The sequence below is a fragment of the Eptatretus burgeri genome, chromosome 3 (genome assembly GCF_056783735.1).
Source record: "Eptatretus burgeri isolate ZD-2024b chromosome 3, Ebu_testis_v1, whole genome shotgun sequence".
NCBI classification, from domain to species: Eukaryota; Metazoa; Chordata; class Myxini; order Myxiniformes; family Myxinidae; genus Eptatretus; species Eptatretus burgeri.
The window spans coordinates 16136690-16160025 of record NC_140963.1 but is presented as its reverse complement, the minus strand read 5'-3'; the positions used below and the strand labels follow the sequence as shown (position 1 = coordinate 16160025).

Here is a 23336-nt window from a genome sequence, read left to right as displayed (position 1 = left end):
GGAACGTGCTATATTGTAAGGGACGACGTGGGAGCACGAGGTAGTAAGGGGATGTAGTGAGCAGGACGGCAGGATTCAGCGATGTGCGAGTTGAGAAAAGTTGTGAGGTGAGTGCATGTTGAGTGAGTGAGGCCAACGGGTCTGAGTGAATGGAGTGATTGTGGAATGCATGGTGCGATGAGTGATTGGGCGGAGGACTGATTCCCGCCTAAGGGACCCCGGGGTCAGTGTAGAGTGAGTTAGTAGGTTAGCGAAATTGAAAAATGGAGTGCTGTTGGTGGGAGTGTCGGCTCGAAACCTGTTTTGGAGGGGTGCAGGAGCCCTGTTGACGGGCTGGGAGCGTGGCTGCGAAAGGTGAGTATCGCTGAGTGGGTACCCCGGGCACCGGGCTAGTCGGCCAAGGGCCCATGGGGGGCCGGGATAGTGTAGTGGGCACGGGTACGCCCGCATGATGCGGGGGCCCGGGCCACCATTAGCCGCGTGGGGCAGTGTTGTGGGCACGGGTGACCCTCGGAAAGGGGCCCCGGAAGCCAGCCTGCCACGTGAGCGTTTCAGGGGAGTCGCCATGGAGGGCACTCGCCGGTGTTTAGGGAGCTGGTAGGCTCGGAGGCAGTGTAGTGCCCGGGGGTGCCATAGCTGGAGAATCCGCAGAGGGTAGTGCCTGCCAAGAGAGCCACGCCTCCCAGCCATGAAACAGTGTGAGGGCACGTGCAGAAAATTGGGGGGCATGGCCCGAAATTGTGAGGACACCAACACAGGCAACGGGAATCTGGGTTGATAGAACCAGTAGATGAAGCGAGAGGCGCTTGTTGAAAACCCCGGGGTAGTTTAAGTGATCATGGTTAGGGTAGATTAGGAAGTGTACCCCTCCGCACCATCCATCCCTTCGCCCTTGTTGTGGGCCGCTGGACCCACTTTGGGTAAAGATCGCTGAAGTCTGAGGAGGCCATCCTGAGGCTTGAGTTGGGCCTCGGCACAGGACCCTAGCTCTCCCTCATTCCCCTCCAGGAAGGAAACGTAGGGGTTGGGAATAGGCGTGGGGACGATAGGTTAGCCGAACAAGGACAGTAAAGGGGGTTCGGGGACGATTTATAGTGGGAGGTATAGAAATGAAAATAATAATAATAATAATAATAAGCTGGGGCTAAATTGTTTTTTTACAAATTAAGGGAGTGGGTAGGGACAGTGACAAACAAAGGCGATAGGTTGGGAGGGAGACAGTAGGTAGGTCCGAGCCCGCCTTCCGAGTGGCCAGCACCACCGCACTCCCTCCACCAACCTCCACTGCAAGGTAAAGCCTGGCCCACTTCATCGGCTGGCTGTTTTGCTGCGAGGACTGTATCGGCCGGATCGTCAGCAGCTGTGTTGCTTCAAGGCCTGTGCCAGTCACTTCACTGCCGGCTGTGTTTGCGACAGCGGCCCTGTTTTTCCATGCCATGCCTGCTGCCCTCGTACATTTTGCCCCGTTCTGTTTTGATATGCCCCCCCCCTGTACATTACCATGTGCGTCGGGATCGTCACACGAGTTGCAAGGACTGTCCTGTTGGCAGCTACAACACGGGCCTGCATTGGCGGCCCGTGCACCGGTTGACTTTTGTTTTTCTGCCTGCAGAGTCCATTGATCCTGGGCCATGGTTTAGTGTAAGATTTGTAAGGTTAAGTTGTTAAGATGTACTGTAAATATGAGTGTGTCCCCGGCATGTCTGTCTCGCGCCAGCAATTTTATTTTAGTAGTCTGTATGAGTGGGTTTGTTTAGTTAGTTACTCAGCCCGTAGGTTATTTATTTTGGGGACACTAATCCCATGAATGTAGCACTCGGGGATCCGAAGATAAAACGTATTACGGGAGAACTACACATGATGGCACGCGACAATTTGACGACTCGGGACGAGTCTGTAAAAAGGGGAGGGGCTAGTGTTACGGTTGTTGAAATTCGCATTACACCATAAAGAGTCCTCAGGTTAGATATCTCGGTAAGTTCATGTGTAGTTAGCCCAAACCCGTTGTATAGAGGAAATATATGTGATTTATCCTGCTGCGATTCTTTGAGTTTGCCGTTTTTTGTGTTCTATCGTTATTTTGGACCGTCTGAAGACTTCAAACGAAGGCCCCGTGAAAGGCCACAATGGCGCGTGGGTTTTCCCACCATTTTTCCCCGCCTGATGCTCCCGCCTGAATCCCCCCCACCTCGTTGGGTGTGAAGGGTTGGGGTGGGGCAGCTCGTTCCCGATTGGTGGATGCATGGCGTGAGGCGGTCGGAGTGGGGGCACGCCCCCCCTTCGAGAGCTGTCTGGAAACGCCTCGAAGAAAGGTGGAGCCAAGAAACGGGGCGGAGCGAAGGTGGGGGCCCCGCGCTAGAAAAGGAACGGACGAGGAGGGTTCGCGTCTTCTGGGGCTACTTCTTTTTCCTTCTTCGCTTCCTCGTGAATCTCACTCCCTCTTCTCTCGTCCTGGTCCTGGCTTCGCGTTCCTTCTTCCTTGCTGGCTCTTCCTCTTCCTCTGCACTCATCTGCTCTGGCAGCTGTGGAGGCTGGGTCTTGGCTCGTTCTCGTCCTGTGCTCACGGTTTGGCGGGCGGCCTGTCCACAGAGGCACGGACGGGATGCGTGGCACGAGCTCGCAGACCACGAGAGGAGTCGGGGCCAGGCGCGACCACGCCGACGGTTGTGGGAGGAGGGGACGACGCGCCCAGGGAAGTCGCGACTTCCTTTTCTTTTGGGGTTTTGTGTCAATGTCTGTGGGTGGCGCCAGTCTGTGAAGGCGAAACTGTGTAAGTGTTGCCATGTGTAAATAATTCCCTTTAATTCGGTTTTAACTCTTTCCTTGCTTTTGTTGCATTTTGACTGTATGGCTGCATATACATGCTTGGCTGTGTGTGTGTGTGTGCGTAAATAAAGTGCATTGTGTGAACTGTTTTCCCGTTTCGCTTCGTCTTTTCCTTTCATTGAATCTCCATCTTGCATCACGTAAGGGATTGATAGTGGGTTTAAAACGCCCGGTAATTAATTGGAACCGTCAAGGCCGACGATAACTCCGCTCGGTTATCCCTGTAATATGGAACGAACCGCTTAAGCGGTTCGTGTCCGGAGTCGGCCTGTGGCGTGGTACGATCGCCCGGTCGACCACTCGCGCAGGTACTTAGGTCGGTCGAATTTGGCGAGCAACCCTATCCTGCGCGGGTGGGCAATTGGCACGATCGTGGTGAGGTTAAACCCCCACCCGTGACTTGCTCCGGGCGGTAGTTCCTGGAGGGTCACGACTGAATTTTCCGTCCGGTGTGCGACGTGTCGCGATTCGAGTTACATGGCCGATCGCACGCCGGCGGGCACGAATTCGCAACAATATGACCTTGACCGCTTCTGGTTTCTGGCCAGAATTCTGGCCCGCGTGGCGTGCGATCGGCCGCGTACCTCTAATAGCAGCCGCGTCACCCACCGGACGGACAATTCAGTCGTGACCCTCCTGGAACTACTGCCAGGAGCCAGTCACGGGTGGGGGTTTAACGTCACCACAACCCAGTCCGCATTCTACCCGCGCGAAAAAGGGTGAATCGCCGAATGTCTATATACCTAAATACCCGCGCGGGTAACCTACCGAGGGGTTGCACCACGCCACAGGTCGGCTTAGGACACGAACCGCTTAAGCGATTCGTTCCGTGCTACAGGGATAACCGAGCAGTATTATCGCCGAGCTCGACGGTTCCGATTCTCTTTACCGGGCGTTCAAAACCCACTACTCATTCCACGATGCAAGATGGCACTTTCAATGTGGTGAAAGGAGGACGCGACGAACGGAATACGTTGCACACAAGGACATTTATGATGGAGCACATGTATTACACACACAACACAAGCAAGGGCAGTCATGCAATTTACAAGCAAGGCAAATAGTGAAGCAATACAACCGACTATAATTATTATTTACAAGCACTTAACAGTTTTACTTAATAGACGGCGCGACGACAACTTTCATTCAAAGCAAAAGGAAAGACCCCCTCACAGGCAAGGGGTAGACGGGGTTCGTAAACCTTTTATGGCCGTGGGCCGTGGATGACCAAATGGGCCCACGAGACCGACACTGGTTACCTGCACCCTCATGGTGCGACGGTCGGTGAGCTCTCTCCGGCACTCCTCGCCAGACGCGCAGGTCCGGCACACAGCCTGCAGGGCTGCACCTCCCGTTTGCGTCTCCGAGGCGTCGCCCGGACTCGCCACCGCCCCGCGCCTTCACCGACAGGTCGCTCAACGCCAAGACGATAGGGAGGGAGAGAGAACTCGATGACAAAGAACGACGAAGGCCACCCCGACGACAAAGAGAGAGAGTGATCCAGCACGACCCCGACGGAGAGGATGACGTCGACGACCCAGACAAAAAAGGACTTGACCTTGACCACCAAGAGAGCGCGAGCCCCGCATGCGGTCCACCTTATATAGCGCGGGGCTCCGCCCTTCGCTCCTCCCCGTTTTCGGCTCCTCCTCCCTTCGAGAAGGTTCCCGAAAAGGGGCGTTCCCTCACCCCGACCGCCTCACGCCATGTATCCACTAATCGGCAGCGAGCTGCCCTCCCCCTTCGCTTCACATCAAGCGCGGGGAAAATAGGCGGGAAAAAACCCCACAGGCTTCACAAGAGCTTTTGATCTGCCAATCGTTCTCGGACGGTTTTCGACGCGGAAACCGTCTTACCATGGCGTTCCTAAGCGGGCATAGTGGCAAAGATGGTGGTGATTGTTGTGGGGGTGGTGTGAGCGTGGTGGGCATTGTGGCGTAGTTGCTGGCGGTTGTTGTTTGCGTGGGGGTTTGTTGCAATGGTGGCTCAAAATAACGACAAAGAAAAACGGCTATCTCAAAGGGTCGCAGCCCGGTGAACACGAAGGAAATCCCTTTAAACAACGGTGGGGACCTATCTAAACACTCACTTACCGGCATAGCTAATCTAAGGAACCTTTATGGTGTATTGCGAAATTCCACAGCCGTAACCCTACCCCCTCCCTTTTTTACACACTCGTCCCGAGTCGTTAAATTTTCGTGTACCATCATGTGTAATTCTCCCCTAATATGTTTTACCTTCGGATCCCTGAGTGTGACATTCAGTGGATTCGTGTCCTCAAAATAAATAACCTACGGGCTGAGTAACTAACCAAACAAACCCACTCATACAGACGACTTAAATAAATTGCCAGCGCTAAGACTCACCTGCCGAGGGCGCAAAACACATTTACAAGTGCAACTTATCCTTACAAATTTTACACTAAACCATGGCTCAGGATCTATGGACTCTGTGGAGAAAAGAGCAAGAGTCACAACCGGTGCACGGGCCACCAGTGCAGTCCTGTGTTGCAGCTGCCTACAGGGCAGTCCTTGCGGCTTACGCAATGATCCTGGCACACATGATAATGAACGGGGGGGGGGGGGGGATGCAAAACAGAACGGGGCAAAATGAACGAGGGCAGCAGGCATGGGACCAAGGCAAAGGCAGGCAGGCAAGGCATGGCAAGGCCGCTGTAGCAAACAGCCGGCAGATGAAGGTTGGTGGAGGGAGTGCGGGGTTGCTGGCCACTCGGAAGGCGGGCTCGGACCTACCCTACTGTAGGTCCGAGACCTACCTCGGACCTACCCTACTGGCGTGTTGGCGCCCCGGGTCCCTTTGCGAGGGTCGCCCATGCCCAGTACACTGCCCCCGTGGCATTTGGCGCCACGGACCCCGCATCATGTGGGCCACGCGTGCCCACTACACTATCCCGGCCTCCCATGGACCCTGGATTCGTGTCCTCAAAATAAATAACCTACGGGCTGAGTAACTAACTAAACAAACCCACTCATACAGACGACTTAAATAAATTGCCAGCGCTAAGACTCACCTGCCGAGGGCGCAAAACACATTTACAAGTACAACTTATCCTTACAAATTTTACACTAAACCATGGCTCAGGATCTATGGACTCTGTGGAGAAAAGAGCAAGAGTCACAACCGGTGCACGGGCCACCAGTGCAGTCCTGTGTTGCAGCTGCCTACAGGGCAGTCCTTGCGGCTTACGCAATGATCCTGGCACACATGATAATGAACGGGGGGGGGGGGGGGGATGCAAAACAGAACGGGGCAAAATGAACGAGGGCAGCAGGCATGGGACCAAGGCAAAGGCAGGCAGGCAAGGCATGGCAAGGCCGCTGTAGCAAACAGCCGGCAGATGAAGGTTGGTGGAGGGAGTGCGGGGTTGCTGGCCACTCGGAAGGCGGGCTCGGACCTACCCTACTGTCGACTTCCCGGAGGGGAATAAAGGAGAGCTACCGTCCTGTGTCGATGCCCAATTCAAGCCTCAGAATGGCCTCCTCAGACTTTAGCGATCTTTACACAAGGTGGGTCCAGCGGCCCACAACGAGAGCGAAGGGATGGATGGTGCGGAGGGATACACTTCCTAATCGACCCGAATCATTTACCTGTTAACTACCCCGGGGCTTTCCAAAGCGCATCTCACTTAAACTATCGGTTCGAGCAACCAAGATTCCCGTCGCCTGTGTTGGTCTCCTCTCAAATTTCGGGCCATGCCCCCCCCCCAACTTTTCTTCCCGTGCCCTCACACGATCTCATGGCTGGGACGCGTGGCTCCCTTGGCAGGAACTACCCTCTGCCGATTCCCCCACAATGGCACCCCCAGGCACTACACTGCCTCCGAGCCTACCAGCTCCCTAAAAACTGGGGAGTGCCCTCCTCGGCTACTCCCCATCGATTCCCACGTGGCGTGTTGGCGCCCCGGGTCCCTTTGCGAGGGTCGCCCATGCCCAGTACACTGCCCCCGTGGCATTTGGCGCCACGGACCCCGCATCATGTGGGCCACGCGTGCCCACTACACTATCCCGGCCTCCCATGGACCCTTGGCCTACCGCGGCCGACTAGCCCGGTGCCTGGGGTACCCACTCAGCGATACTCACCGTTCGCAGCCACGTTCCCAGCCCGTCAACAGGGCTCCTGCACCCCTCCAAATGGGTATCAAACAAAACGACCTCCATTTTTCAATTTGACTAACCCCCTAACTCACTATACACTGACCCCGGGGTCCCTTGGACGGGAGTCACTCCTCCCCCTTGCACCATGCATTCCACTCATCGCACCATGCATTCCACAATCACTCCATGCACTCAGAACCGCTGGCCTCACTCACTCAACATGTTTCCACCTCACAACTCTTCAACACACCCATCGCTGATCTCTGCCATCCTGCTCACTACTTCCCCTAACTACCTCGTGCTCCCACGTCGTCCCTTACACTACAGCACGTTCCTTTTAACACTACGTAGCTAAGCTACGTCCCCTCTACACATCCAAAGTCTGTCACTATCTCCAAATCATTTTCCATTTCCCTTCCTAAATCTCATCTAAATCCCTCTACCTAACCCATTCCACGGGCCCCATGAGGACTTATGCCTGCCCCATGGAGCTGGTCTAACTAAGCTAACCCTTCCCCCTGACTAGTTGTGTCCTGTGCCCAGGCAGGGGGGTCTTCCACCCCTTGCCCGGGAATCATATTCACCCGAAGCGTGGCTTGCTTTTTTTTTTTCCTTCCTTGCGCGGCAACTCGCAACCTGCGCTCTTTTACGTGACGTCATGGCAGCTGTTCGTGCACCGTGTACCTCGTCCCTCCTGGACAGCACCATCCGACAGGGATTCACCCTCCTGCCGGATTCCAACCACACGTGCAGCCATGACGTCACCCTGCGCATAAAAAAACAAGCCTCGCGTTTCGTGGGGTTTCCCACACGAACACATGTGCTCTGCCTGTCAGAGCTTCACACAAACACGCTCGTGTGGAGAACCCATCCGGTCCAAATCCGTAATCCAGCCTACCTTTTGTCCATCTGCGAGATCGGCAACATCCACCGCTGGCGTTTACGGATCGGGTTTCACTCCCGCAAGCGCGCACGTGGCGGCCTTGTGTGCTGTATGGCACGAACCTCGCGCTCGCCGCTGGGTAAATCCGGCGCGGTCCCCAATCCAGCTACGGCCACAACACGGCCTCTCTCCCTTTTCTGTCACTGTCGTCGTCTCCATTCCCTCCACACGCTCAAACTCCCGCGTGTCACGAGACTCACACACCTCACCATTACACTCACTCTCGGAGATGCGGCTGCGTGCTCCCTCATGCCAGCCGCCATCTTCCTCACATACAGCGACCTCACACACACGGTCCCTCTCACACTCGGCCGTTCACTCACGCATGCCATTTCCCTCGCACACGTGGTTCCATTCACACACAGTGCCTCATCCACACACGGCGTGCTGGGAGGCCCGCACCTTGGCTCACTCGCAACCACGCACACCCTATTACTCACACACGCGGTCCCTTTCACACAACGCCTTTCACCCACGCCATGCGCGTTTTTCAGCACGCATTTCGCCACATTTGTAAACACACACACAGAAACAATCACGCTGGGGATTTGTGCCATTACAAGGGGTTCTGAGGCCTCTATGCCCCCAAGCTCTCCGTGCACCCGTCAACAGCACTCGCCCCCTCAACTCCGCGAAGCTCGACCGGACCCACCTGGTCGTGAACTGCTTCAAGGGGGCATATTCCCTCCCCTCGTTCCTGGAGGAGGATATCCAGCTGCTCGTACCGGGTCTCGGGACACTCCGCGAGCTCGCCCCCATTATCCTCCACTACCTCCGTGTGTGTGTGCTCGTCTTTAGTTTTTTCCTTATTGTGTAGTCTCTCCTCTAATTTTTCTATCTCCCGAGTCTACATTTTATTTCTGTTGTCTCTTTGTGTCTATTCAATTCAGTCTCGACTCGGACTATCTCCCGTGTCTCTGGCAATACTTCCTTTTCCTTCGTCGTTTCTGTTATTTCCATCGTCTCCATTTTTATTTGTGTCTCCTTTATCAGAGTTTGCCCTAATTGTTCTTTCATCCGAGGAGTGGTGTCAATCAAGTCCTGCACCACTAACATTGCTCCTTGTGGTGCTGTCACACATCCCACCTTATTGTGCCATTCTACTTCCTGGCTCCTTTTGAGTTGTTCTTCCTCTCTGAGCTTTTTGAGTTGTTCGTTCTCTTTCCGGAGTTTTTCCATCTCTGTGGACTCAAATTTTGCTGGTTAATTTCAAACTCGTATAGTTTTTGTTTTCTCTCCCACTGTTCCTCATTCTTTTCAGTCTCCAATCTCATTGTTTCTTTCATTTTGTTGATCTCCCTTTCCTGTTTCATTCATTCTTCTGTCACAATCTCCTCGTACTCCAACCTTGTTTTTTCCTTTTGTTGTTCAGTTTCAAATTCATACTCTTTTTGCTTTTTTTCCACTGTGTTTCTTGTTCCTCATTCTGCAATCTCGTTATTTCCTTCAATTGGCTAATTTCCTTCTCCTGTCTCATTCCTTGTTCTTTGTGTACTCTTTCTTGTTCCTCATTCTGCAATCTCTTTATTTCCTTCAATTGGCTGATTTCCTTCTCCTGTTTTATTCCTTGTTCTTTCAGTACTCTTTCTTGTTCCTCATTCTTTCATCTGACCTTCGCTTCCAGCTGTTTGATCTGTACAGTGTGGTTCCTTAACGCTTCATTCTCCGTTTTCGTTCTTTCTTCACTCAAGATCTTCAGTTCGTTTTGTAATCCCGTTTCTTTGTTTTGGTGTTTCAGTAACTCAGAAGCTTTTTTCTCTACCTCCTTTCTCATCTCCGCACACTCCAACCCTGCTTTGGCTTTTAACTGTTTGATCTGCACAGTGTGGTTCCCTAACATTTCATTCTCCATTCTCTTTCCTTCTTCTCTTAACATCCTCAGTTCGTTTTGTAATCCTCTCTCTTTGGTTTCGTGTTTCAGTATCTCAGAAGTTTTTTCCCATGATTCCTCTCTCAATTTGCATGCTTCTTCCCCCATTTCATCTATTCTCTTCCTCAATTCGTCCATCATCTTTCTCATCTTCTCACCTCTTGCGTATTCTCCCTCGATTCCTTTAGGTCTTCCTAATATTTCTTTCCTATATCTATCTCCCCTTCCAGGGCTCTTCTTTTAATCAGGCCTGCCCTTACCTCTTGCTCCAGCAGCACCAATTCCCCATCTTGTTTGCGTTTTTCCTTTTCTATCTTTGTTTTCCTTTCTCCTTCCTCCCTCATTTTTCCCTGCAGGTCTTCGAACTGTTCTGACTTTTCCAGCAATTCCTTCGTCCTTTCCTCCACATGTTCCTCTCCTCTTTTTATCTTCCACTCTAGGCTTTCTCTTTCTTGATTGCCTGCTCTTACCTATTCCTTCAGTTGTTCCAATTCCCCATCGTGTTCCCGTTTTTCCTCCTCCAGCTTCGTTTTCCATTCCTCTTCCAAGTTCTCTCTATCCCTGGAATTACCAATTCGCTCCTCCTCCATTCTCTCGCTTAGCTCGCTCGTCCCTTGTTCCCACTTATGGATACTCAACTCTATTTTCCTCACTTTTCCCTTTAGTTCTTCGAACTGTCTTGACTTTTCCAACCATTCTTCTTCCCTCTGCTCCAGATGTTCCTCTCCTCTTTTTATCTTCAGTTATAGGCTTTCTCTGTCCTGATTGCCTGCTCTTACTTCCCCCTTTAGTTGTTCTAATTCCAAATCGTGTTTCCATTTTTCCTTCTCGAGCTCGGTTGTCCATTCTTCCTCCAATTGTTTCCAAAGCCCGCCAATGTCCGCCTGCCTCGCCTGCCATGACCACATGGTTTGAAGCGGTGACTGAAAGCACTCGCCTCGTGTCGTGCTGTTCGTTGCGCGAAAAATAGCCGCCTGCGCCGAGGTGCGATCGCGCCGCCATTGTGCGACTCCGTTTGCCGGCCAAGTTCGTGCTCAGAATATGGGGTTGAGCTCCCCCATTGATTAAAATTGTACAAAGAACCGCCCGGGGCCATGGATTCTACATTATAACACATATCTAATCCACCCGGCACCCGTTCGCCTTGAAAAGCCATCTTATTTCGTGGAAATAATTTTAATGCTCGTGGTTTGGTGGGAATCGAGGATCGCTCCACTCACCCCTCAACAGATTCCCGTGAATTTAGTTGGAGGCGGGATGGATTTGAATCCCACTCCCGGACACCAGTGTTACGAATTCTGGCCCGCTTGGTGTGCGATCGGCCACGTACCTCTAATGGCAGCCGCGTCGCCCACCGGACGGACAATTCAGTCGTGACCCTCCTGGAACTACCGCCAGGAGCCAATCACGGGTGGGGGGTTAACCTCAAGATAAGCCAGTCCGCATTCTACCCGCGTGAAATAGGGTGAATCGCCGAATGTCGATATACCTAAATACCCGCGCGGGTAACCTACCGAGGGGTTGCACCACGCCGCAGGTCGGCTTAGGACACGAACCGCTTAAGCGATTTGTTCCGTGCTACAGGGATAACCGAGCGGTGTTATCGCCGACCTCGACGCTTCCGATTCTCTTTACCGGGCGTTCAAATCCCACTACTCATTCCACGATGCAAGATGGCACTTTCAATGTGGTGAAAGGAGGACGCGACAAAAGGGATACATTGCACACAAGGACATTTATTATGGAGCACACGTATTACACACACAACACAAGCAAGGGCAGTCATGCAATTTACAAGCAAGGCAAATAGAAAGCAATACAACCGATTATAATTATTATTTACAAGCACTTAACAATTTTACTTAACAGACGGTGCCACGACAACATTCATTTAAAGCAAAAGGAAAGAACCCCTCATAGGCAAGGGGGTAGATGGAGTTCGTAAAGCTTTATGGCCGTGGGCCGTGGATGACCGAATGGGCCCACGAGACCGACGATGGTTACCTGCACCCTCGTGGTGCGAATGTCGGCGAGCTCTCTCCGGCACTCCTCGCCAGACGCGCAGGTCCGGCACATAGCCGGCAGGGCTGCGCCTCCCGTCTGCTTCTCCGAGGCGTCACCCGGACTCGCCACCGGCCCGCGCCTTCACCGACAGGTCGCTCAACGCCAAGACGAGAGGGAGGGAGAGAGAACTCGACCGCGACGACAAATAACGACGAAGGCCACCCTGACGACAAAGAGAGAGAGTGATCCAGCACGACCCCGACGCAGAGGATGACGTCGACGACCCAGACAAAAAAGGACTTGACCTCGACCACTAAGAGAGCGCGAGCCCCGCGTGCGGTCCGCCTTGTATAGCGTGGGGCTCCGCCCTTCGCCCCTCCCCATTTTCGGCTCCGCCTCCCTTCGAGAAGGTTTCCGAAAAGGGGCGTTCCCTCACCCCGACCGCCTCACGCCGTGCATCCACCAATCGGGAGCAAGCTGCCCTCCCCCTTCCCTTCACACCAAGCGTGGGGAAAATAGGTGGGAAAAACCCCACAGGCTTCACAAGAGCTTTTGTTCTGCCAATCCCCGGACGGTTTCCGACGCGGAAACCGTCTTACCCTGGTCCGTGGAGGATGGCGTTCGTAAGCGGGCGTAGTGGCGAAGATGGTGGTGATTGTTGTGGGGGTGGTGTGAGCGTGGTGGGCGTTGTGGCTTAGTTGGTGGCAGTTGTTGTTTGCGTGGAAGTTTGTTGCAATGGTGGCTCAAAATAACGATAGAGAAAGAAAAACGGCTATCTCAAAGGGTCGCAGCCCGGTGAACACGAAGGAAATCCCTTTCAACAACGGTGGGGACCTATCTGAACATTCACTTACCGGCATAGCTAATCTAAGGAACCTTTATGGTGTATTGCGAATTTTCACAGCCGTAACAATATATATATATATATGTACATTTATACATACATACATACATACATACATACATACATACATACATATACACATTTATGAATCTGGAAACCATTTGCACTCAACATTCAGGTCCCAAAGCCAGTTATCTCGTTAGGTATGTGTGCAGTCAGGACCGTATAGTTCTTGTTTTCTCTCCCACTGTTCCTCCTGCTCTTCATTTTCCAATCTCATTGTTGCTTTCAATTGGCTCATTTCCTTCCTGTGTTTCATTCGCTGTTCTCTCACTACTCTTCCTTGTTTCCTCTCCTGTCCTTCCTTCTCCAATCTCGTGGTTTTCTTCATTTGGTTAATCTCCCTTTTGTGTTTCATTCGCTGCTCCTTCACTGCTCTTCCTTGTTTTCTCTCCTGTCCTTCCTTCTCCAGTTTCGTGGTTTGCTTAATTTGGTCAATCTCCTTTTTGTGTTTCATTCGCTGCTCTCTCACGATTCTTCCTTGTTTCCTCTCCTGTCCTTCCTTCTCCAGTTTCATGGTTTTCTTAATTTGGTTAATTTCCCTTTTGTGTTTCATTCGCTGTTCTTTGTCTATCTCCTCGCACTCCAGCCTTGCCTTTTCTTCCAATTGGTTAACCTCGGCTTCATGTTCCTTTTGTTTTCTATCCCACTGTTCCTCTCGTTCTTCCCTCTCCAATCTCGTTGTGTCCTTCAATCGCCTGATTTCTCCATCCTGCTTCAGTTGTTCGTCCCTCATCATCCTCAACTCGTTTTGTACTTCCCTTTCTTTGTCTTCGTGTTTCTGCAACTCAGAAGCTTTCTTTTCAAATTCCTTTCTCATCTCCACACACTCCAACCTTGCTTTGGCTTATAACTGTTCCTCCGGCTTGCCCTTGTGGTTTTCTACCCGTCTTCCCAGTTCCTCTGTCTCCGTTTTTACCTCCAGTCCCAGCTTATCAACTCTCTTCGTCATGTCTTGAAGTCTTTTCTCACATTCCACCGTTACGACCTTCAATCCCTCCTTTGTCTCCTCCTGGCTTTCTTTTAATTTTTATATTGCCTTTGTTACCTCGTGTCTCGTCTTACACGTTTCGGTCTCCCCGTTTAATTTTTCCCTCTGTGTCACCGTCACTTCCTCTGTCACGACTCTCGCCCAACATGTCTCCCATATTAATCGGTCCATTCACGCCTCGATTGCAGGCCTGACAGCCGTTGCACTCCCTCTCAGCTCGTTCGCCCCAGCACGTGCCGTCGCCATTATGCCTGCCTGCAGACATTGCCCCACTCGCCGCATTTCTTCCATTTGGTTTTTCGCTTCGAGTGCGTTTCCATCCATTTTTTATTCAAGCCATCCATCTGTTGTGTATTTGTTTTCATTTCGTTGTTCCTTTCTTTCATTTCAGCATTCACGTAATCCAGTTTGTCGTTCATGCTTTGCGCGAGTTCCATAATCTGCCGCATTGTCACCTGCCCTGGCCACTCCCACTGACTGCATTTAGTGGTGGGGTTATAATAAAAAAACTGACCAGATGAACGGCATTGATGCCTTTCCCAACCTTCTGGTACGGGTTTCTCCTGCATGGTGATCTCGTCCTGAGCCATGGATTTTACATTAACACACATATCTAATACCCCCGGCACCCGCTCGCCTTGAAATACCATCTTATTTCTTGTAAGAGATTAAATTTAATGCGCTCGAATTTGGTAGAAATCGAGGGTCGCTCCACTCACCCCTGGTCCGATTCCCGTGAATTTAGCCTAGAGACGGGAGAGTTTGTATCCCACTCCTGACACCAGTGTTACGAATTTTGGCCTGTCCGGCGTGCGATCAGCCACGTAACTCGAATCGCGACGCGTCACCCACCGGAACGGACAATTCTGTCGTGACCCTCCTGGAACTACCGCCAGGAGCCAGTCACGGGTGGGGGTTTAACCTCACCACGATTGTGCCAATTGCCCCCCCACGCAGGATAGGGTTGCTCGCCAAATTCGACCGACCTAAGTACCTGCGCGAGTGGTCGACCGGGCGATCGTACCTCGCCGCAGGTCTACTTCGGACACGAACCGCTTAAGCGGCTCGTTCCGTGCTGCAGGGATAACCGAGCGGAGTTATCGTCGACCTCGACGGTTCAGATTACTTATCGGGTGTTTTAAACCCACTATCAATCCCTTACGTGATGCAAAATTGAACTTTCAACAAAGGAAAGGACGAAGCGAAACGGGAAACAGTTCAACAAGCAAGCACCTTTATTTTCACACACAGACAAGCACGTAAGGCAGTAATGCAATGTGCAGCAAAAAGGAAAATGCAACCAAAGCAAAAGCACTACGACCGACAAAAATTATTTACGACACTTAAACAATTATACTTGTCGGGACTCGGCGCCACATCATGCATTCAAAATAAACAAGAAAGACCTCCCCATAGGCAGGGAGGTAGACGGGGTCCATGGACCAAATGTGCGCGGAACCTGGAGGAGCGGCCAGGTCCACGAGACCGAAAAGGTCTTACCCGCGTCCTCGAGACACGATGGCGGGCAAGCCGCAATATCAGCGCAGCTGCGCCCCGACCCCGTGCCCCTGGCGTGGTCGGTGAGCCCTCCCCGGCGTGCTCCACGCAAGCACGGTTTGGTCAGCACCATGGTTAGGGTGGGGAATGAACGGGGCCACCAGCACTATCTCAGCGTGGATGGGGGGGGGGGGGATTGTTGATGCTCAGGGTCGAGCGAGGGGAATGGCTGGCTGGCTTGGTCGCTTGTGAAAGCGAAGGTGGCTCGATTCCAGCGACGAGACGACACCAACGACCAGCGACGAGACGACATCAACGACCAGCGATGAGACGACACCAACGACGAGAAAAGCGACCCCCACAGTACCACTCTCAGTTCCACACAAACTCATGTCTTTTATAGACTGGGGAGGAGCCTGTATGCAGATTTTAGGATCAAAACGCGATTGGAGGTGGAGCCACGCCACCCTCTGTTCATCCATTGGTGTGGCAAAAAGGGGCGTGAGCCTCTTTTGATCCAAATTCCTTCCTGAGAGGAATTCACATTCATCGCACTTGGAGGCGGGGCCACACCGCCCGACGCTCACCCATTGGACGAAGGAAAAGGGGCGTGAAGCCTTTTGATCCGAATTTCTCTCCCGTAAAGAATCCACATTCATCGCGCTTGCAGGCGGGGCCACACCGCCCGACGCTCGCCCATTGGACAGAGGAAAATGGGCGTGAAGCTTTCCTGATCCGAATTTCTCTCCTGAAAAGGCACCCATTTGTACTTGCGGCTGTTGGTGACAGCCAACCCAAAAAACCCTAACAGCTTGGTGACTGATCAAGAACACTCAAAGTACAAATTCAAATGCCTGTTGGAAAATTTGGTGACTGGACAGAGTTGATGGTGATAATGTAGATATGTTGGTTGCGAGTTACAAATAATTACTTCAGGATGTTGCAGGGTGTGAACTGAAGTCTAGGTTCAAGGACTTCAAGGTTGAAGATGACAGGGTAGATGTGTTACTCTCTGAATGTGTGGGTAAAAACAAGAAGTTTGAGAAGTTGTGGGGGGTAGTTCGTAAAGTGTTGCTAGTTTCCCATGGTCAGGCATCTGTTGCGAGGGGTTTTTCCCTCATCAGACAGATGGAGAAATACAACCTGGGTGAAGGCATGCTTGTGACACTGAGGCAGAATAATTATTGATTATTTTGTACTGGTAGGTGGAATGCTCAAAGTTGAAATCACAAAGGAACTGCTATCCTCAGCCTCCAGTTCTCGACATAAATACCATCAATACCTTGAAGAAGAGAAAAGAAAGAAAGGGCAAGAAGCCATCCAAAGAAAACGAAAAATGGTTGAAGATGAAGTGGATGGTTTGAAAAAGAATAAGAAGGTGTTGGAAACTGACATAGAAGGTCTGACCACATTGTCAGAAAAATAGGCAGATGAGGCTGAGGCAAAAGGTGGCAAAACTAGCTACAGTCTTCTGGTAAAATCAAATGCTCTCAGGCACTCTGCCAAGCAAAAACGGGGGGAAGTCAAAGTTCTAGAAAGAAATTGAGAAGAGCACTAAATCCTTGCCTGCTATGTCCTAATTGGATATTACAATGACATGTAGCTTACAAAATGTACTGTTCTGTAGTGTAGAAGCAGTCAGGAGCTGCTGCAACTTTGCAGGTGGCAGCACCTTCAATAACATTTTAACATAACAACACATTAACATTGAGAGTGCTGCCATCTGGAAACTTGTGACTGCTCCTGGCTGATTCTACAGTAACTGTGAAGTGAATTTGCCAATTTGCTGTGTGGTGCATTGTGCCTTGTTGACTGAATAAGCTCCTGCTGTGTTCTGTATGTTCATTATTAAAATAGATTTTTTGTAAACTTCCTATCTTTGTTAATGTCTTGGTGACTCACATCAATTTACCCCTGGAATTTCTAGGATGTGGTCCTTTAAAAGGGGTTATTTTAGCCCTTAAAAGTCCTTTCAAAAGTCCTTAAAAAAAGACATCTCAAAATAAGTGGGAACCCTGTAAATAGCGATACCCCCGGCATGAGCGTGAGCGTGAAAATGTTAAAGTTTTTGGTGCAAGTTATTTTTTTCCTTTCTAATGTTTTTATCTACCCCACTATTTTTTATACGAATGTGATACCTGTCATCCGTCCATCCGTTCCTGTCCGCACTCTAACTCCCAAAGTTTTCAACTTTCACGTTTCATATTTGGTACATAGGTACAGACTGTGGAGACGGTGTGTCGCGACATACGTTGGTCATCTAAAGTGGTTGCCATGGCAACCAGGATGCTGTTTCCCATGTAGTAGCACAATTCTGTATATACCTTCTTGTTCGGGTGGATATTGTGCTCACTTGTGCTCTTGTTACTGATTATAATATACAAATACATATATTGCTTTAAAATTATTTGGATCTGACTTCACTGCAATGCTTTATAAAAAATATTAATTATGAGACGAGTCTTTTAAAAACGATAAATGTATAAACAGGTGAGCATTGGGTGGCTTTGACACCAACTCTGGTTTCTTTAAATTACCAGATTTCACAACAGATTTCAACACTTATTTAGTTCAGATGATATCCGATCCTCAAAACCGAAATAGTATTTTGATGATATACTTTAATTAGTCTGTGAGAGTAGATCGTGGAAAATGGTATTATATAATACATGAAATCGCTCCAAGCTCCTAATTTGAAAACTATAGTGCTTGCAAAAGTGATGTATACAACCATTCGTAGCTATGATGAACAGGCATTCGATATGAGTGAGAAAAGTAGAAAAAAATACTTTATCGTGAAGAAATTGTTGCGGCCAGTTCCAAGTCAGAGCATGGTTGAGCAGGCCAAAAAACATGGTTGCTTCAGACCCCAGCAAGGTTACCCAGGAAACGCCTTTAGACCCACAGAGCGATGTGGCCGAGGATCGCCTGATGAACGATGTAATAACATAATGTCATTAATTATCTTCAAAAGGGGTGTTTTAATTATCCCAAACACCCAATTTTCACTCTTGTACTTCTTTGGAGTTTTCCTTTATTTGTATGCATACTTTCATGCTGCGAGGTTTTATGGTTTGGCAGTATTAGAGTGTGCGTGCGCGCACACACACTCACACACTCACACACACTCACACACTCACACACTCACACACTCACACACACACACACACTCACACACACACACTGCCTTTTTTTTAGTATGCATATTATGTATGTATGTATATGTCGATGATGACTTGCAACTGGGCCTCAAGGGTGGTGTACAGAAGCGTTTTCTTTCAATAAATTCAAGGCACAGGGAGGTGAAATTTGCTGCACTTGATGTGCGACATGCGCAGAGTAAAATGACCATTCATTTACGTCTGTAAGATGTCTAATAAATAGAGATAGAACCACACTTGACACTAGGTTCAGGCTTCAGACTTTAACACACTCACGAGGCTGTACTGTCGATATGAAACGTCCCAGAAGAAAAAGAAAATGGGGTCACATTTGTACAGGTAGTGTTTTAAAATAGCACTTTTTCTTGCTACGAATGTCATATCTTCCAGTCTCCTTGAATATATCGAATAAAATAATTCCAACCCATCATTTTTGATTGGCTTTTTCACTACGAGTGTAAGAATAATAATAATTATAATGATACTAATTCATAGTTTGCCCCTCTGGTCTCAGTGTTTGGTCATGCTCCTTTTAAAGCTGAAATTGGTCATGGTGACAGTTTTTTTATTTTAATGAATTTGGTTCTTTTTTGGCTCTGTTTTCTAGTTTGGAGCTCAACAAAGGAAAAGTGGAAATCTCTTTCTTGCCTTCTGTGGGATCATTTACATGGGCTTGCTTCACAGAAGATGACTCCTGGTATAGAGCTCAGGTGCTGGCATTTGCTGATAATCAAAGCAATTTACTGATTGGTGAGTTTGTGCTTTATTAGATGTTCATTCTGGGTAGGGCTGGTTGTGTTTGAACTGCTGTCTGTATTTTCTTGTTTAAAAAAAAAAAAGTGAAATCTCCAAGTTTAAAAAAACTGAATAACTACTGATGCAATGAAAGAGACTGTGTGCGTGTGCGTTTGCGTGTGCGTGTGCGTGTGCGTGTGTGTGTTTTTTTCATATATATTTACGGTTTTGGAAAACTTACCCCAAGGGTAGAGCATGTACACGGACATGTAGGTGACCCGAGGATCAGTTATTTCATTAGTCTTTGCATTGATAGTCCTTGGTCCCTTGTGAAAGGGCTTTTTTCCAGGGCATGCATTGACTAGGCTGTTTGTCCTGTGTAATGTCTTCTCCCCTCCCCTTCTGTTACTTTCTTCCTTCACACCATCGTTCTGTTCAATCCCTCTGTTACTTTCACTCATCCCTCCATAACCCCATCGGCCTGTTTCAATGGTCCACCAATAATGTTGCCTCCATCAAACATTCTTTGAACAGTTCCTCCTTCACCCAATTGGTCTTACCTTCAATCCCGTGGCCATTTGGTCATCTCTCGGTCGTGCGGGGTTCCTTTCCGTGTTCCCTCCATCCATGCATTGCTTGGTAACCCATCGGGTGCTCTCACATGCATGCTCGTTTTACATGCATGTTTGTGATGCTTAGTGCGAGGCGCGGCGCTTCTCGCTGGCATGGTATATTATAAAACATTGTGACTGGGCATTTTCTGTGCGAAGGTGGGGGCTGGGGGCTCTCGCCTTTGCTTTGGGTGCGTGAGGGGCGGGGCAGGGGCTTCATTGAAACTTCCCTCAGAATGGTGTGGCAATTTCCACAAGTGACGTCATGCACCCGCCCCCATCAGCTGTGGACCAATGGGAGGGGGAGAAGGCTTGTGGGAGCAGGGAAAGAAAGCTGATGTGAAGAATTAGCAAAAAGAGAGGCGACGAGCTCGCCGAACAGGGACGAAGAATGCTCCTGAACAGATGACTCAGAAAGCAGAAATTCAAGAAGCCAAAGACAGAAAGCAGAAGAGAGGGTTTGACGCATAAGGCTGAGGGAAGCAGAAAGGAGAAACAAACGGGACAAGCTCACCTGAGCAGAAGACTGACACACGTTTTTGTTCCTTCCCTCACGAGCCTTCTCAGTCTGAAGGAAAAGAAAGGAAAACTTCAGGAGCAGTTGGTGTCGAGCTTCTGTGGAAAATGAACACTCCTTCCACAAGCGTCGCCCTGCCCTCTCAATCCCGTCAGCCACGAAGGACGAGGAGGGTGAATGACGGAGCTTCATTGATGGGGGTCTTAGGAGGAAGGATGTGAGGTAGAGGAGGGTGAGTCGCACATTTTGCTTGCATTTCTGGGGCGCCAGAGAGGACTCACCGACTGGGTCTGGGCCCCTCAAGGACGAGGCTGCGTATCCCCATTGCCACTGCCCGTCTTCCCCATTAATTTTCTTTGAAATTCTCCAGTATATTTGTGTGAGGTAAGGGTGAACAGGAAAGAATGCTTTCCTTTTCTCCATTCATTACTTTTATTTTATTATCAAGTCATTGTTTTATTCTTTGCTTCTGAGTATGCGATGGTCGTTTTTTTTTTTGTTTTTTTTTTTGCTTTTTTTTTTGTAAGATTGAAGAAGAATATGTGTTATGATTAAATCTGCTTGTGCCTTTTGCTTTCTTGCTTATAAATACTTGCCTTTAAATGATTGCTTGCTTGTGTGTTTGTAATAAATAATTGTTTGTTGCTATTTCCAATCTGTCTCGGTTGTCTTTTCCTTTATTGGTCCGATGCAGTGCGCAAGTAAGGTAAGATGGGCCGTTCAACCCCAATAATTGGCTTTGTCAGCCAGCGCACACTCACTGTAATGCTCTGCAGTAATCCGAGTGTGCGCTGAGGGCACTCACCCCAATTAGCAGGCTGTCCACAGAGAAGGTATCACACGAACTAGTGTAACTCTACCCGGAGTGGCCATGCCAATCAGCATTCGTGGTTGCTCAGCAACCTGCAGGTGCATGGACTTGTCTGTGCCCGGCCATCTCGGGACCAGGTGTTCTGGAGGGACACAAGTGCTTCACCTCGTGGCATGCCTCAAACCCCAGATCCGCAGGAAGGTAGGTCGGGTATGGGAGCATGTGCCAGAACAGCACGTCGCTGCGTCCACTTTCCACCGGTACTCCAGGGGCCTCCGTCTGGCCATCCCCCAGGCAGATGCCAGGCCCATCCCCATCTCCTTGAGATGCCGGTCAACCTGCTGCAACCACGAGGCACGTGGTCGGCCCATTGGCCTCCTCCACTCACGAGACTCCCTCGCTGAGAGAATCTGGTGAGCAGGATCAGCGTCAGGAAAACGAGCCACATGTCCATACAGCCGCAACTGACGCTCACGGACTATGCAGGTAACAAATCTCATCCGAGTCTCTCTCAGCAACCGGTCGTTGGACACAAAATCCGACCAGCGATAGCCAAGGATTCTCTGAAGAGAGCTGGTCACATCCTTGGTCAGAGTCCAAGTCTCGCATCCATAGAGCAAGACTGGAAGCACAAAGGACCTGAAGACTCGGACTTTCGTCCTCCCGCACAGGTACCGGCAGCGCCACACCCCATGATCCAGTGAATCCATGACGCCCCAGGCCTGACCCAGACGTCTATTGACCTCTGACTCACAGCCAGCAGAGAGACATGAATATCACTGCCAAGGTAAGTGAATCTCTCCATGACCTCAACATCCTCACACAAACAGACAGGACAGCAGCATGCAAGATGTCATTGAAAGCCTGGATCTTAGTTTTGACCCAAGAAACCCGTAATCCCATCGGCTCCGACTCCTCATTCAGCACCTCGAGGGCCCCCAAAAGGATATCTAAAGTCTCCGCAAAGATGACTGCATCATCTGCGAAACCAAGGTCCGAGATCTTGACATTCCCAAACGATGCACTGCAGCTTGATCTCTCCGACATCCTCCCTCAATTCCAGTCCATACAAGTGCTGAAAAGTGTGGAGGCCAGTACACACCCCTGATGAACTCCAGTAACAACTGGAAATAAGTCAGAGATGGTTCCACCACATTTCACAGCACTCTCAGTACCAGAGTAGAGTTCAGACATCAGATCGATCAGTTTTGGTGGCACCCCATGAAGACCAAGAATCCTCCAGAGGGCAATCCGATTCACTGAATCGAACGCTTTACAGAGATCAACATAGGCTGCAAGCCGCCCCTGCCAAAACTCTCATCTGCGTTCGGTGAGGACCCGAAGAGCAAGGATACGGTCACTCGTTGACCTCTTTGGTGTAAAGCCTGACTGCTCTGGACGCTGGTGCTCAAGCCGATGGTTGCGAACCCTATCAAGAATTATCCGAGCAAAGACCTTGCCCGGCACTGAGAGCAGCGTCATCCCTCGGTAGTTGTTGCAGTCTTGGCGATCACCCTTCCCTTTCCAGAGAGGGACAACAAGGCCCCTCTTCCAATCAGTTGGGATGATGCCTGTGTTCCAGGCAGAGCACAAAACTGCATGCAACGACACGAGTGCAGCATTTCCACCAGCCTTGAGAAGTTCAGCATGGATGCCACAAATCCCTGGAGCTTTACCCCATTTCAACCGGTTCACCGCAGCTGGTATTTCCACAAGCGAAGGTGGACCACAGTTGATTGGAGGGTCAGCAACAGAGATTTTAAGACCCTTGACGTCCAACTCGACAGCTGGTGGATCAGCCTGGTACAACCGCTCAGAGTAACCGGCCCAGCGGGTCTTCACTTCAGACTTCTCTGTCAAGAGCCTACCATTCTCTGCTGTAACTGCAGTGCTCCGAGGGATGGGCTTGGATGAACGCAATGCGCGAATTCCCCTGTAAGCGTGCCGAGAATCACTTGTCCACAGGTGATGATCTATTTTAAAGGAGAGGGGTTTTTTTACGAAAAAAGGAGAGGAGATGAGGCTAACGGTCTCATAATACCTTGCACGATTGCTCGTGCAATTGTGCGATTGCCTGAGACGGTGTGCGATTGCCTGAGGCGGTGTCGTCACCCGAATCGGCCGCTCTGGGCCCAGTCCACTGTGTGTCCCGGCCGTGATGACCGCAAGCGGCTCCACTTCACTTCCGGCAAGATAACTCCAAGCTGCGGAATCCTCTCGTTCTGAGCCCCATGATGTGAATCGCCCCGCACTAAACTCCGCGACTTGAATTGCCTTGTACCGATCTCCTGGATCGTGCCCCGGCGACCGGCCGAGGGTTGTGCGTCCTGCCCGCCACCTCATCCTGCCCG

At 50.4% G+C, this 23336-nt stretch overlaps 1 protein-coding gene across 3 annotated transcripts in view; it reads left to right on the top strand.

The window, feature by feature from the left end:
- The window catches only part of LOC147029448 (uncharacterized), a 105228-nt gene that overhangs the window by 55103 nt on the left and 26789 nt on the right, over positions 1–23336 (top strand). For all 3 annotated transcript variants that reach the window (XM_085872496.1, XM_085872495.1, XM_085872494.1), the window contains exon 6: positions 18919–19061. In XM_085872496.1, coding sequence (XP_085728622.1) covers positions 18919–19061 — 143 coding nt within the window. The remainder of the gene's footprint in view (positions 1–18918; positions 19062–23336) is intronic.